Raw genomic sequence first — 12,457 nt, 5'->3', positions numbered from 1 at the left:
ATCATACCCCTGCTCCCTATGTAGCCTGGGCAGTTTGTGGGCTCCACATGACTATCTCTTCCCTTGTAAACCATAAAACTATATGTATAGCATGTTGCCCTGTCATGGAGCTTATGCAACTTGACCCCATATCTTCTGACACATTTGCTGGGAGATAATGTTTGAAAGTCAGGCGGCCAGAAAATTTAATCAGGGACTCGTCAATGCAGACAACTTGATCGGGAATAAACAAGGCTGTGAATTGGTGGTTGAAGTGGTTTAAGAGCGGCCGAATTTTGTGAAGCCGATCATTTTTACGGTCACCCCCGAGAGCAACAAAGCTCATTGTCATTGAAGGGCATTAACCGCAAGGTCTGCTTGTATCTAGTCCTGGTCATGAAAGCAAAGAACACGGGCATATGATGATTTGGCTCAGTGGACCAATATGACTGCACTCTTTTTTTTTTAAGTTATGCCCATGAGGTGAGAGAGGTCCAGAAAGGTGTTAAATTTGGTAACCATAATAGGTTTCCAAGCAAATTCTCTGGTAAAGGTCAAATGGAGATTTTCAGCGATAAATTGACCAGCGTATAAATGTATTTGATCCACAATAGATCTGTAGAGATCTTCCATGAAAAACATCAAATAAAAGTCAAGGGAAGTACAATCTGCTGTTTCCATCTGAATTGCAGGTTGGCCAGTGAATGGGGGAAGTACTGGCACTGCAGAAGTGGTGGGATCAGAATTGCCAAACGCAGCAGGAAGGACACTATGGGGTCTACTGGCCTGTGTTCGAACTCTTAGTGGCTCCGAGGCACTACTTGTGCTAGCCACCAGCTTGAACTGCACTTATGGGACTCGCCATATAGCCAAGTGTTACTGCAGTGCTGGGTTGTCTATTACCAGGATGTTCTAGGCCGCCGGTGCTTGCCAGTTCACCAGAAGGTTGAGCAGCACTAGTACTGGTTCTCGGCAACAGAAGAATTGGGTCAGGTACGCCTGACCTTAGCAGCTCTGACAACGGAGTAGTGGTCCCTATCTGTCAGGGTGCCGCTGCTCTCTACTGGTTCGTATACTGAGCCTGAATCTGACAGCGAGGCTTACCCTTTGCTCTCATCCATCATGCTCCACAACTTGTAGGCCTCTTCACTAGTGTACCTCTGGACATTTTGGCCACTAAATTTATAGGTAGTTAGTGCGACTCACAGGCAAAAGAGCACCTGATTGTCGGAGACTGCTTCAATCACTACCAAAAAAATGAACTGTTAGGAGAGGCACGCCTGATCCCTGCAAATGCTAATGTTGCAGTTATGTGTGCTGTGTTTTGTAAGTAATAGTGAATTATTGATACTCCACTTGGGTAGGCTGGGGTGGGCATAGGGGCTAAAGGCAGGTGCTAGCAGGTGTCTGGGCTGATCCTGCTTACGCAGTGTTTTTGAGAACACTACTGGGGACGCTAATATAGTTCTGATCAGATCAAAGATATTGCTCCGTTCAAACACTATACTAGTAAGGGAGGTGTATGATGTGTGCATGTGTGTTAGCACTACTGGCACTAATCTGACGCTGACCCTAACTGACACTAAAATCTGATGTGACACGAAAACGGTGATCAGGAAAAAAGAAATCTGTACACTATACTAGTGACAATGTGACAGTAGGTGAAAGGGTTAACTGGGGGTTGATCAAGGGGTTAAACCCTTATTAGGAAATATGCAGCGGGTACCCTGACGCTATAAAAAAGAAACAGGAACACTAACTAGCTGACTAGCATCACCTGGGACACTAAATACAGTTATCAGAAAAGAGATCTGTACATTATACTAGTGACCCTGGTGACTGGGTGAAAGGGTTAACTGGGGGTGATCAGAGGGTTAAACCTTTATTAAGGGGTTAAAAGGGGGTACCCTAAACCTACCTGGGCCTACTACCAACCGTTACTAACTGCCCTAACGCTGATTAGTGTCACAAGTAAACCAGTACAGTGATCAGTGAAAAATCTGAAAACTGCACTTGATGACACAATGACAGAGAGTGAAAGTGTTAACGGGGGAGGGGTGATCAGGGGGTGACAAGTGTACTTACATGTACTGGTGTCAATGTACTGTTGTGTACTCATGGTAAGATGGACCTCCTCGCACTGGAACCGAAAAGGGCTCCACGAGGAGAGGAGAGATCACTTCCTCTGCCTGTGTTTACATTACACAGGCAGAGGACAGTCTGCCATTTGCCAGAACCGGTGACCAGGTCCAGGCCACAAATCATTGGCCTGGGCCTGAATTTGATCGCTGCAGGGCTGGGCGTGCCCCCTACTCCCGTGCACGAGCGTCGAACAGCTATGGCGATTCATGTGAGTGCCAACCTGTTGCCATATAACGACAATGGCTGGTCGGCAACTAGTTACACTTCTCCACAACGTTATCCCTGACCTATCTGGTGTGTTCCTTGGCCTTCATGAGGCTGTTTGTTCACTGTGGTTCTCTAACAAAACACCTAGGGCTTCACAGAACAGCTGTATTTATACTGAGATTAAAGAAAGGTGACTTCTGAAGGCAATTGGTTCAACTAGATTTTTGTTAAGAGTATCAGAGTAAAGGTGGCTGAATACAAATGCACACCACAGTTTTCACATATTTATAAAAAATAAAAAAAAATTTAAAACCATTTATCATTTTCCTTCCACTTCACAATTATGTGCCTCTTTGTCTATCACATAATATTCCAATAAAATACATTTACATTTTTGGTTGTAACATGACAAAAAAAAGGGGGGTATAAATACTTTTTCAAGCTACTGTATTGAACAATGTCTAATAGAAAGTGAGTATTACAGCTATGTCCTCTTCTTGTAAAGAAACAATTTATGCTGGAGCAAGCATTGATTTGAAAACAAATGGACGTTTGTTAGACAGAGTATACGATTATACAAATGTTATAGCATCATTTAGAATAATAAACTGAATACAAATGAATGGCCTAATACAACCAATGAAGAATAGATATTCAGCTTCTTTATTCTAGACGTGTTTAATGGTGCTTTCCTCTTATTTCTTTTTTTTTTACAGCTTTCAACAGCTGAATCTTTGGTCTCTCAACATGTAAGGAGTATGTCACCAAAACATCTGAAAGAAAGGTAACTGAGGAAAAATGTCAGGCAATAGCGAATCACTAGGCCTTACTGCATATTTTTTTCTTGCTCCAATATCTTTATTGAAAGGAGATAGCAAAACATACAAGACCACAATTAGGTTGAAAGTACAAAGAAAATGTCCATACATGTCTAGTTAAATAGCCAATTGTGAATCACATAGATCCATCCATCATCTATAAGAGGTATGAGTTAGGGGAGCAATGAGCCCCCACAAAACATATGTAATATAGTATATATTTATATTGTACAGAGAGTATAATATAAACTACCCAACAATGGAGTAAAGTATATAAGCATGCCTGGAGAACCCCAATTATTTTCCATTATGACAACAGCAGGATAAGAGAAAATAGGATTTTTGTACTCACCGTAAAATCCTTTTTTCTGAAGTTCATTGATGGACACAGCTCCAGTAATCTTGACCGTAGGGTTATTACGCCACCTTCAGCAGAGGACTAGGCAGAACATGTAATACATGTGAAAAACAGCAGAACTTTACAGTTCCTCCCAGGGGGCGGTCTCTCTTGTAATAACCCCTCAGCCTGCTTCCTGCAGCTCAGTACGTCAACAAGTAGTATAATGTAAACCAATAGGAGGGGAGGTGCTGTGTCCGTCAATGAACTTCAGAGAAAAAGATTTTACGGTGAGTACAAAAAATCATTTTCTCTTTCGTTTTTTGATGGACACAGCTCCAGTAATCTTGACAGAAGGGACGTCCCCAAGCAGTGTCATAACAAGGGGTGGGAACAGCAACATAACTCCACCCACAACCAGTGGTGCTCCCTAACAGGGGAGTCACTATCTCAACTAACCGCATCAGAACTTGCGGTCAACAAATTCAGCAAGGTGTGAACGAACGGCCAATTCGCCGCCTTACACACTTGAGCAACTGACACTTGATGTCGGAAAGCCCAAGAGGTCCCAATTGCCCTGGTGGAATGGGCTGTGACAGGAAAGGGGGGCACCTGCCTATTCAAGACGTAAACCTGGACCACAATCTGCCTGATCCACCTGGACATTTTGGCTGACGAGACCGCTATCCCTTTTTTCGGACCAGCTACCGAAACTAACAGAGAGTCTGACTTCCAGAAGGGAACTGTGGCAGACAGATATACACTTAGAGCCCAGACCACGTCCAGGGAATGGAGGGCCACCTCCTTAGGATGTGTCGGTTTGGGACGCAGAGATGGTAACACAATGTCTTCATTAATGTGAAAAGCCGAAACCACCTTCGGTAGAAACACCACCTTATCCTTGTGGATAACAAGATAGGGCGACTTGCAAGACAAGGCCGCCAGTTCTGAAACCCTCCTGGCCTTTGTAATGGCCACTAGGAAGACCACTTTCTGAGAGAGTCAACAAGGGAATATCCCTGATGTTCTCAAATGGCGGTTTCTGAAGTGCCGATAGCACCAGGTTCAGATCCCATGGGGGCAAGGGTGGACGCACCAGAGGGACTACATGCCGGACCCCTTGTACAAAGGTGCTCACTAGAGAGTGAGACGTCAGGGGTCATTGGAAAAAGACAGCCAAGGCTGATATCTGTCCCTTTAATGGTGCTTAAAGCCAGTTTCTGATCTACTCCATGCAGCAGGATCCTGGAAATGGAATAGGTGTGCGGACGCCACCTCGTCTCCTCATACATGGAGATATAAGACTTCCATGTAAGATGGTATATCTTCCAAGAAGAAGATTTCCATGCCCTCAACATACCTGGCTCTCAACAACCATGCCGTTAAAACCAGCGATGGTAAAGCAGCATGGAGAATTGAACCTTGAGACAGGAGGTCTTCTCGCATCGATAGCTGCCAGGGAGGGTCCGCAGCCAGGCGTACTAGGTCGTTGTACCAGGGACGTCGAGGCCAATCAGGGGCAATCAGTATCACTGGAATCCCCTCGGCCTCCACTCTGCGGAGCAGACGTGGTAACGGTTTTAGCGGAGGAAAGGCGTAGAACAGTTGGTACTGAGCCCATGGAGCCTCTGACGCGTCTGCCCAAGGATCTCTTGTCCTAGATACGAACCTCGGCACCTTCTGATTAAGCTGGGAGGCCAGGAGATCCATGTCTGGTGTGCCCCACCACAGGCACAGTCATCACCCGATGTCACGTGATCGTGACGAACAGGCGTCAGGACTGAGACACCAGAAGTGACACTATCAAGCTCACTGCTTGTTTTTACACTGCTTTACTTTGATTTATGTTTATATGAATACATGTCTATCTTTATTTTAATTGAATAAATATGTTTTAATATACTACACTATGGGGTATCCCTCCTGTTCTTAATCTCCACCTATGGTCCACTGCCGAGACCCATCCATCCCGGATACCTTAAGGTTACTATTAAAGGGGGCCTAACGCTGATTTTAGGCAGGACACCGATACCAACAAGAGCCTGTGCTACCACGCTAGGATGGTCACCAAGGACCCCAAAGATACATATTTACATGCTGTTACCTTACAGCAGTAAGGTAAGGGGACACCCATATATTTAATCAGCATGGAGGATCTCACGAGTCATCCACCACTAGCAGCACCTGGCAGAATTTTGTTTACTAGCACCAGCACTTTACTATTGGGTTTACAGAGCCACTATATATTGCACTATACTTCTGCAGAAGGAAGCATTTTTATGAACACTCTGATATATGCTTTTGTATGGACTTATTAACCACTTCGCGCCCGCACTATAGCCAAAAGACAGCTACAGCGCGGATGCTAACTACCGGGAGGGCGTCCCTGGATGTACTCCTGTTTACTTCCCCTCTGTGCGCCGCCGCAGGCGTGCATCTGGGAAGTTCTGTGCTGGCCATGTCCCTCGGACACAGCCAGTCACAGATCTCTGTAAACGGGCAATCACAGTGGCCGTTTACAGTGCGATCGGCGTGTCCAATGAGAGGTGATCTCATATGTAAACATATGTCATCATCTCTCATCGCCGGCTCCCCTCCTCACACAGACAGCGTGTGAGGAGGGAGAGATGAACCGCTGCAAAAAAAAAAAAAAAAAGGGGCCATCTGTCCCCAGTGCCACCTGTCCCCAGTGCCATGTATAAGTGCCATCTGTCCCCAGTGCCACCTGTCATCAGTGCCATCTGTCCCCAGTGCCACATATAAGTGCCATCTGTCAGTGCCACATATTAGTGCCATCTGTCATCAGTGCCACATATTAGTGCCATCTGTCATCAGTGCCACATATTAGTGCCATCTGACATCAGTGCCACATATCAGTGCCATCTGTTATCAGTGTCATGTGTCATCAATGCCAGGTATCAGTGCCATGTATTAGTGCCACGTGCCATCTGTCATCGGTGTCACGTGTCATTGTCCTGGTGCTCCATGGCCTTCAAAAGTGTAATAGGTAGTCAACAAGTTAGATATGTAATTTATGCTCCTAGAACACGTGATGGTGCTCCCTGCATGTTGGGTCTCTCTGTGGCCATGCTGTGAAAAAGTTCCACACATGTGGTATCGTAATACTCAGGAGGAGTAGCAGAATTTATTTTGGGGCATTATTTGTGGTATACACATGCCAAGTGAGAGAAATAACCTAATACAATGACAATTTTGTGGAAAAAAAATAAAAAATAAACATCTTCATTTTGCAAAGAATTGTGGGAAAAAATGACAACATCAAAAAGCTCACCATTCCTCTTAATAAATACCTTGGAATGTCTACTTTCAAAAAGGGTGTCATTTGGGGGGTATTTGTACTTTCCTGGCTTGTTCGGGTCGTACGAAATGAGATAGGCCACTAGTACATCAGATGTGATCAATTTTTTATGATTTGCACCATGTAGTCTCTCTAACTTTCATAAAGACCAAATAATATCCACAAATTTAGGTTATTTTTTACCAAAGATATGTAGCAGTATAAATTGTTGCCAAAATTTATGAAGAAAAATTAATAATTTGCAAAATTTTATCACAGAAACAAAGAAAAATGCTTTTTTTTCAATTATTATTTTCAAAAATAACCCAGAGGTGATCAAATACCACCAAAAGAAAGCACTATTTGTGGGAAAAAATGGCCAAAAAATTCATTTGGGTACAGTGCTACATGACTGAATAATTGTCATTCAAATTGTGAGAGCACCGAAAGCTGAAAATTGGTCTGGGCAGGAGGGGGGTTTAAGTGCTCAGTAGGCAAGTGGTTAACCTTTTAATTTACATGTATTATTTAACATTTGCTTTTATCATCTTAATCTAGTCTATTATTAGTTTACACTTGGGATATATGCACCTTGTTTCACGTACCTAAGTTTGGCAACTGTTAGCACCTGTTTTGCACATTTACTTGATTGTATCAATTGTTCATTACCAACCCACATTTGGGATATTGGCATTTTTTCCACACGCTGTTAGTCTGGCAACCATCAGCACCTGCTTTTGTATATCAATTTTAGTTCTGACACATCAGAGCAGGGGCCACCAGTCGCTGCGAGGCCCGAGTCTGAATCAGAGCTCTCCCTGGAGGACAGGGGGCAGGGGCCGTTTTTTACCACCCTTACACCCGCACACCACCTCCACCCTGGCAACGAGCGTTTCAAGTACTGCCGACAAAGCGTCCAAAGGCACTGCACTGTTTGCAGATGGGCCTGTTGCAATTGCAGGGAATTCTGGTGAAGAAACACTGTTTTTGAAGCCATGCTGACCCACTCTGTCTGCCACGCTTGGGGACTTGGGACTGGTGTACAATCCCACCCTCCTAGCTGCTGCAGACTGAGGGGCCATCCTAGCTGCTGCAGACTGAGGGGCCCCCACCACAGGACTCACCACCCCGACCGAGTGCTCAGCAGCCCAGCCATGCAGTTCCCCCACGAGGGGGGTGGAAAATAGGGACAGGGAGAGAAGAGAGGGAGGAGAGGGACCCCCTAATCGACCTCCCAGGGAATGCCCAGCTGCTCCCACCGAGGCAGGAAGAGCTGTACTTACCATCTGGATGAGCTGTGGACATCCCATCAGACCCACATCCGAGCAGTACGGGGTGGCTGCTGGCCACGGCACACTGTGACAAAGTGAAATAAATGAAATGATAACGATATTTCAAAGTCTTAAGTATATGTTGAGGTCGATCAATCTTGTGCGACGAATTTCCTTAATTAGATCTGAGTCAGCGTAATTCAAAAAAATGTGTATTTATTTGTACACATTTAAATACAAAAGGATGCTTACAAAAATAGTACAATGATAATCATTTGTATAAAGTTATTGCATGTGTGGAATAACCCTTTGTCTGCTGTGTATAAGAGATGTATTAGCTTGCCTGCTTTGGTCTTTCAAGAGCACATCTGCCTCATGGCGAGAGCAGGAAACAACAGGCAGTCTTCCTCCCAGGTTTACCATTATATTAACCAGACTTCTAATTTCGTGCCAAAAAGACAGACCCTCCTTCACAAGGGTATGGCTAAGGAGAACACAGCTCCACATTCTAATGACAGGATGTAAGGGGGAAGGGAGAATTTAGACTTAGACTCTAGAAAAATATTGTCTCAACTTACATAGGCCTCCTCACTTACATATAAAATGACTTTCTAAAAACATATATATAATGAACTGGAGAATATAACATAAACAACATTTATCAAAATCCTGACAGGTTTTAAATATTTACTTCTTCAATTATCGCAATTCATAACATAGAAATTATTGTCTCAAAGTTCTTTCACACAGTATGGAAATATTATTATTCTGAATAAAGTATAATAAAGCCAATTAAAATTTAGATATTAAGAATATAACACAAAGACATCTGTAGTCCGGTCATATGTGTGCCCTGGAGCGTTGCCTTCACTGGCCACCCCTGGAGCCTAAGAGGCATGTTGTGGCTGACCCAGCGCGTAGCTAGGGTCTGCACACGCTCGATGGCCAGGCTGGGGAGACTACAAGGATCTAGATTATCCAGCCTGTCACCCAGCTGGCTGTTGATGGCAGATCACAGGATCTTAAAATCTAGGCAAAAAAAAAAACTGAGCTGCAGGAAGCAGGCTGAGGGGTTATTACCAGAGGGACCGCTCCTTGAGCAGAACTGCAAAGTTCTGTTGTTTTTGACATGTATTACATGTTCTGCCTAGTCCTCTTCTGAAGGTGGCGTAATAACCCTACGGTCAAGATTACTGGAGCTGTGTCTGTCAATGAACAAAAGAGAACAGCAGGACAGGTCGTGCCAGAAACGTACAGCTCCACGAGTGAGAAGTCAAAGCCCAGTGGGATAAAATGGTCCACCCAGGGCTGCCAATCTTTGAGATATTTAGGGATTGTATCCATTATTGTAGCCCTAATTTTACTATGTATCATTGTGTGTATTTATAATACCTTAATAAAAGCGAGGGGGAATTTACAGGCCCTTTGCTTAGAAGCCATCATAATTTGTACAGAAAGTCTCGATTGTGCTTTCGTGATATCAGAGGGACAGTGGTTGAGAAATGCAAAAGTAGGAACAGGCCTTAAGGGTAAATTAACCGAAGTAGCTACCATTTTAACCACTACAATACAGGGCACTTTCGCCCCCTTCCTTCCCAGCCCAATTTTCAGCTTTCATCGCTCTAGCGCTTTCAGTGACAATTGCGCGGTCATGCTACACTGTGCCCAAAATAATTTTTTATCATTTTGTTCGCACAAATAGAGCTTTATTTTGGTGGGATTTATTCACGACTCCGTTTTTTATTTTTTGCGATATAAGAGCAAAAAAAGCAGAAATTTGGAAAAAAAACAATATTTTCTTTTTTCTATTTTAAAAGAAATCCAATAAAATCAAATTTTGTCATAAATTTAAGCCAAAATGTATTCTGCTACATGTTTTTGGTAAAAAAAATTCCGTTAAGTGTATAATAATTGGTTTGTGTGATCAAGGACATATGTACGCAAATGATCATGTACGCATGTGTGCAGGTGATCACGTACATATTTGTACAGATAATCATTTGGACGTGTGATTTTAGTGGGACATATATGGGGGGCATGTTTTTATTATTAGGGACATGTGTTTTTATTATTTGGGGACATGTATGTTTTGGGGACATGTGTGTTTTGGGGACATGTGTGGAGACTGTTTATACTGTGTGGTGTGTTGTGTGTTTACACTAGACTGGTGATCAGTGAGTAAAAAGCTGTAAAAAACAGCTCATACTCACTGATCATCAGCCGGCTGCAGCGATCTGCTCTCCTCTCCTCAGCGATGACTTCTGTGTGAGGAGAGGAGGAGCCGATTGCCTAGCAACCGGCTGTTTGTTTACATCACATGACAGCCGTGATTGGACACAGCCGTCATGTGATCAGGAGGGCCAATCACAGAGCCCTCCTGCCGATCTGAGATGCGCCGTGTCCGGGTGACACGAGCACATTGGGCAATCCCGCTCCTTCTGAAGGACGTTCCTGAACGTCCTATCAGAAGTAGACGGCTCCCACCCGGCCATATATGTGCATTGGCCAGGTGGGAAGTGGTTAAAGATCTCCGCCCAGAATTGCTATAATGTGTCACATAGGAACGGGAGTGCCCCTCTCAGCACATCCCCTGAATCCCCTGAATACCCAATGGCCTAGTCAGACCTAATGCTTCCAAACATAGAAGGAAGGCGAGTCTGTGTGAGCTGGGTAAAAGGACAGGTGGTTAAAAAAAATAAAAAAATAAAACTAAACAAGGGAGGTTTCCATGGTCCCCTGGTCATCAATACTGGCATTGCTCATAAAATAAATTACGCCTGAATCAAGGACAAGTAGCGGAAGAGATAAACTCTACTAAACTCTCCAGTACCTTTTTAGTCGACTAAAATCGTATGGGTTTAGTTAAATTGTAATGCATTGTTTAAGCATTTCTTTGAATTTCCAAACTCATTATATGCTCCTGGAGGAAAAAGAATTGTGATGCAGAGGCAGACTCCCATAGCCCAGAGCCCACATGTCCTCCGTGAACCGGCACTGCAATGGCCTATTATTGTGACAGGCAGGCAGGGGAGAGGTGCCGGCTGCCTATCGCAATTACACACCTCACTGCTAGACTCCTCCTAAACAGTGCATCCACAACAGGAGGAGGGACATTTGAGTTGACAGAGCCGCGCTGATCTGGGGTCTGTAAATGTGGGAGGGGAGATATACACTATACAGTCAACAATAAACCAATATACATAGGCTACATTATTAGACAGGAGGGGTTAAATTGGTCTGGAGCTGGAGGAAAGAGGAGGGGGGCCGAACTTCCCAGAGACGGCGCTGCGGCGCTCTCTCTGGAAGTGGGGAACACAAGAGGGTTAAATTTGCATTCCACAGGGGAGGTTACACGGGGGGGAATACACTGGAGGGGGTACACTGTGTCGGTTTTACATTGCGGGGATTTACATGGGGCAGTACAACAACGGTGGTGGGGGGATTTACACTTGGGGAATTCACACTATGGGAGAATAAACTGGAAGGATTTACATGGGAGAGGGGGAATTACACTGGGGGGGGGGGATTACACTGGGCTATTTCTTTGTCCCAGTCCAGGCCTGGGTGACACCACTAAGAAGAAATTATAGCTAACCAACACCCCCATCCGTGACAATACATGGATTAGCTCACTGGCATAAACCACAGGGGCCGGTTTGGGGTTTGCACCGTGACCGTACACTACCATCCCGAAGCTAGCCTGCCCAGTGTCCTGCAGAACACTGTGGCAGGCTAGACAGTAGAGAGCCCAATGCACTAGCCTGCCCAGGGTCTTCTGCTCTGTCCTGCTCCTGCTGTCACTTTGCAGTGGCAGGACAGAGCACTGCGGCAGGCTAGGGGAGAGAGCCGTGCTGATGTGCTAGCCTGCTTAGTGCCTTGGATTGCTCAGTTGGGGGGGGTGAGACACCACATTTTACCGCACCAGGTGACACCAACCCTAGTGCCGCTACTGCATCACGTCACAACTAGAAGGACCTAAATCTAATGGAGGAGTTCCTCTTCTGTAGTTTTTTTTGTACCCTTCTAAAGGGTATTTTTCCAGAACTCCTAGGCCAGTGATGGCGAACCTTGGCACCCCAGATGTTTTGGAACTACATTTCCCATGATGCTCGGCTACACTGCAGAGTGCATGAGCATCATGGGAAATGTAGTTCCAAAACAGCTGGAGTGCCAAGGTTTGCCATCACTGTCCTAGGCAATAGGAAGACAGAGGGAGCCTGCGTCTCTCAGCTAATAAAGCTTGTGGACAGTGTCAAGGGGCTGCGGTTTTAGCAGACAGGTGGAGCTTAGAAGAAAGAGGATGTTCTCCCTCCCTAACTGGAGACTTTGGTCAACTAAAATGGGCTGGAGATAATAGTGGACTAATATGTACTGGAGACAATAGTAGACTAAAACGTACTGGAGA

The 12,457-nt window shown here is 44.8% G+C and overlaps 1 protein-coding gene across 12 annotated transcripts in view; it reads left to right on the top strand.

The window, feature by feature from the left end:
• The window catches only part of LOC143982506 (zinc finger CCCH domain-containing protein 11A-like), an 805,224-nt gene that overhangs the window by 662,549 nt on the left and 130,218 nt on the right, over window positions 1-12,457 (top strand). For 11 of the 12 annotated variants that reach the window (XM_077481309.1, XM_077481314.1, XM_077481311.1 and 8 more), the window contains one exon: window positions 3,045-3,112. The exons of the other annotated variant lie outside the window; for it this stretch is intronic. In XM_077481309.1, the coding sequence (XP_077337435.1) occupies window positions 3,045-3,112 (68 nt within the window). The remainder of the gene's footprint in view (window positions 1-3,044; window positions 3,113-12,457) is intronic. 12 annotated transcript variants of the gene reach the window in all.

The sequence above is a fragment of the Lithobates pipiens genome, unplaced genomic scaffold (assembly GCF_037356315.1).
Source record: "Lithobates pipiens isolate NorthernLeopardFrog02 unplaced genomic scaffold, aLitPip1_a1.2 Scaffold_16, whole genome shotgun sequence".
NCBI lineage: Eukaryota > Metazoa > Chordata > Amphibia > Anura > Ranidae > Lithobates > Lithobates pipiens.
Note: the sequence above shows the minus strand (reverse complement) of the source record. Positions and strands in the feature narration are given on the sequence as shown.